Below are 3,428 nucleotides of genomic sequence, written 5' to 3' on the forward strand. Positions count from 1 at the left end.
TGTCCTTAAAGATTTTATTACATCAAGCGCAAAGAGCGTAAGGCAGGTGAGGTTTTTTTTTTTCATTTTCTCTTCTCCAGTATTAGGTGCGGTCCCACCCTTATATCATCATTTATTTCAGCGATTGACTTGATCCAGGTTTATAATGTATGCAGATTAATGGTGATGATGATGATGATTTGCACTATACTTCTTGTCTCTGCTGGTGACTGGTGTTGTAATCGCTAAAAACTAGTCTTTTTCCTGCACGTCCTGTTCTCCATGGCTTACGTTCACATTCCTTTAGCTCTTTATATGTATGGCACAAGGATAATGTTGCAGTAAGGTGACTTTTTAAAACTGAGATCACTTTTTCAGTTTCGTCAAACATGGTCCACCAAGGAGCTCACTTATTTCTTTCACACCTCATTTACATGAAGCCATAGTTGTCCGGTTATGTATCCAGTAAAAACAGCATTCAATCTTCAATTCAATCATTCCATCTCTCACAGGTCTGAAGGGGGAGCCCAGTCTTTCTGTTCCAAGAGGCATTGTACAATGGTAAATCAATGTTTCAACACCCCAAAGTCTAGGTTAGGTTTTGCGCTCCATTAGCTTGCCATAGGGAGTTTTCCAGTTGGTACATTGCCCTGTGCACTCTGGGAGGTTGTTGGAACATCAATGTTTGGGTCATCGTCCACCTGGTAGCACTTGCCCAGGTTCTTAATGATGTTGAAGTTGTAGCGAGCGGTTTCGGCAATGCTGTTCTCCAAGAGCCAGCCATCAGACTCTGAATCAGGGTCTCCAAGCCTCAGCACATTCTCCATGGAGGTCTGCAGGTAACGCACCCCTGTTAATACTGACAGCTGTGAGGGGAGCAGTAGAGGAAAGTAGAAGATGGAAGGAGACAACAAAAGAAAGGTTATGGTGAGAGAGCTTAAGTGCCATTCTTTATTGAACAAGTCATAGTATGTATATCCCTGCTATTCTGCAGAGAAAATAAAAGGATTCATGCCATTAGACACTGTGAACTAGATTTTCCATTGTATGCAGTCAATATGCTATCAATACACTATCATTATAGTTTGAATACTTCATTTTAAGCTTGAGGCACTGATCCTGGTTTTAAAGAAGGCCTGAAGGCCCAGCGTCTTTGCTGGGGCCAAAGATGCTCAGGACAATAACATCATTTATTCCTGAAACTTTTCAGAGCAAAGCTCCTTCATCGCTGAACCGCATGGTTGCCACACCTCAAACAGCCAGATGATGAGTACGATGAAGCCGATGGACTGCATGATCTGTGTGTAGTAGTCCAACAGAGCCTGACGGCAGCCCCGCGTGTTCAGGTTTAGCTCCTCCGACTTGTGGTCATAGTTATAATGAGCCGAGTTATTGGTGACTTGGTGCTGGATACAAGGTCGGGGTGAGTAGAGGTTACAACAACTGAAGGGTACGCTGTCAGCAAGGTACTTCCCCTCCACGTTGCTCCGCAAACGGCTGAAATTGAGAGAGAAGGAAAGAAGGAGAAAATTGTGTAATATGACAGTGAGAGAACAGGAGTCGATTACCATAGACCTGATATTCCATAGTCTTGTGAAGAACACCATTGCACACTCATTTTTGTTTGACGTTGGTGGCTGTTTTGTGTTGAGAACAGCTCACTAAAACTTGGAGACCATGGTAACATGAGTTGAAAGAAGTATCAGAAGTGGTATCTCACTGTGGAGAAAGGTACCGGGTGTGCTTTATAAAGACATTAGAGAAATGTGTTTGAAAGAAAGATGTATTCTCCCATTACACTGATTTTTTTTAACTTGTGGTATTTAAACCCTTTTGTTCAGCTTCTTATTTTCAGCACTGGAATCCATGGTGTCATGTTACACTGCACAGTCTAGATGATTAGCATACTTATAATGTTCACAACTACAATTAAACAGTTATGTCCATATGATGCACAATCTAAAATGTTGCTAAAATATAGTTTTATTACTTTCAGAGTACTGTATAAATTGGGTCAAAAGTGTCAGAAAGATTTTCACAGCCCTCCTGGTTATTTCTGAGTTCTCCACAACAAAGGCACAAAAAGAATAGATTTTCAGTGACAGAGCTGGGATCCTGATAAGAACTTTGATGTCTTAATCTTGGTATTTCATTGAATTTTTGTGTTTTTATTATGAATTACGTTTCACAAGTGGAGATGCTGTGACTCTACCACCCACACATCCAGTTAATCTTGGATATGAAAAGAATAAGTTTCTAAAAATGCTTGTGTGATGGAGACGAAGGTAATCTGCAACACCTAGTGACTAATTAATTTTCCTTTCATTCTTCAGTTGTAAGTAGATCAAATAACCCTTTGATTTGAAACTGTATCTCTAAAATTTGAATAACCTACCAATGACATTAATTATTGTTCATAATATCAACAAATTATCAGAGACTTTTTGGATCAATTTGCATATCAATGAGATAGCAAGTTGCTTACTAATAAATCTAGCCCTGACTGAGAAAAGTCAGTGACTGTGCAGAATTGAGGGCACTGTAGTCTACTTACTCCGCTATCTCTCCGCGAGTCATATCCAGATAGCGGTTACTGATCCACTGTATCTGAAACCAGTCATGGTAACCACTATTACCACAGCACTGAAACTGGATCTGCAGCAGGTCCACAGAGCGTTTGATGTAGCACCGACCTGGTGTGTCCGTGTCCTTGTAGTAACGCATGGCATCACGCAATCCCAGGAAGAGTGACTCCTCCAGCTCTTTGTGCATGCTGTAACACATTAGTGCCCCCACCAGTATACAGAAAGTAAAGAAGAATGTGCAGATGATGTAGGGCAGCATCACCAGCTTCCAGCGTAGAAACTTGGTTGTATCCACACAGTCATAGCAGATCTTGCCACCCAGGAAGTTGATCCCACAGGCAGCCAGGCCGACACCAATGAGCATGTTGGGCACCGAGTGTATGTCATCTGACATCAGCTCTCGCCGCTTCAGGATCTCCACCTTGAGGAAAAGACCCAGGCTGAAGAGGGTGACGCCCGTCACCACAGAAACCCAGTTGAGAACCCATAGCACCTGGGCGAGCTTGCCCCTCTTAGTCTTTGTGAAAGTCACTTTTAAGACGGCCATTTTAAAGACGAAGCAGGTACCACTCAGTTATTTACTTCTGTGTTGCAGGTTTTGTTTTCGTGTCCAGCTGTGAAGGAAGTGTTGGTCAGGGTGGTGGCAGACAGGGAATCGTGGAGGAGGGTGGGAATATGGTCAGCTATGAAAAGGACAGGTAAAAGGGAAGAGCAGAGGCTATTTTCCGGAGGACTTCATAAGTAGCTTAGTCTAGGTATTTTTACCCTCCTGGATCTAGGCCTGAGCTGCATTCGACAGCAGGAGTTTAAGCCAAGGGGACAGAAAAACACAAGAATTATCACACTTACTGTCTGTTCTCATAT

General features: G+C 42.5%; 1 protein-coding gene across 1 annotated transcript; it reads right to left on the reverse strand.

Annotated features, from left to right (window-relative positions):
- Positions 1 to 590: 590 nt before the first annotated feature.
- On the reverse strand, positions 591 to 3,111 carry prph2lb (peripherin 2-like b). The gene is made up of 3 exons (XM_030770653.1): positions 2,534 to 3,111; positions 1,230 to 1,476; positions 591 to 845 (listed from the first exon to the last, which is right to left on the reverse strand). Exons 1-3 carry the CDS (start codon positions 3,109 to 3,111, stop codon positions 591 to 593), a joined length of 1,080 nt encoding a protein of 359 aa, XP_030626513.1.
- Positions 3,112 to 3,428: the final 317 nt, after the last annotated feature.

The sequence above is a fragment of the Chanos chanos genome, chromosome 4, assembly GCF_902362185.1.
Source record: "Chanos chanos chromosome 4, fChaCha1.1, whole genome shotgun sequence".
In the NCBI taxonomy this organism is placed as follows: Eukaryota; Metazoa; Chordata; class Actinopteri; order Gonorynchiformes; family Chanidae; genus Chanos; species Chanos chanos.

Bases quoted from the DNA above. Each gene is read 5' to 3' on its own strand.
- prph2lb (XM_030770653.1), bottom strand. From the start codon at position 3,111: ATGGCCGTCTTAAAAGTGACTTTCACAAAGACTAAGAGGGGCAAGCTC. The intron at 1,477-2,533 runs GTAAGTAGACTA...TCTCAATTTCAG, and splicing joins ACTCGCGGAGAGATAGCGGA to CCGTTTGCGGAGCAACGTGG. The intron at 846-1,229 runs GTGTGGCAACCA...CTCCCCTCACAG, and splicing joins TCATCATCTGGCTGTTTGAG to CTGTCAGTATTAACAGGGGT.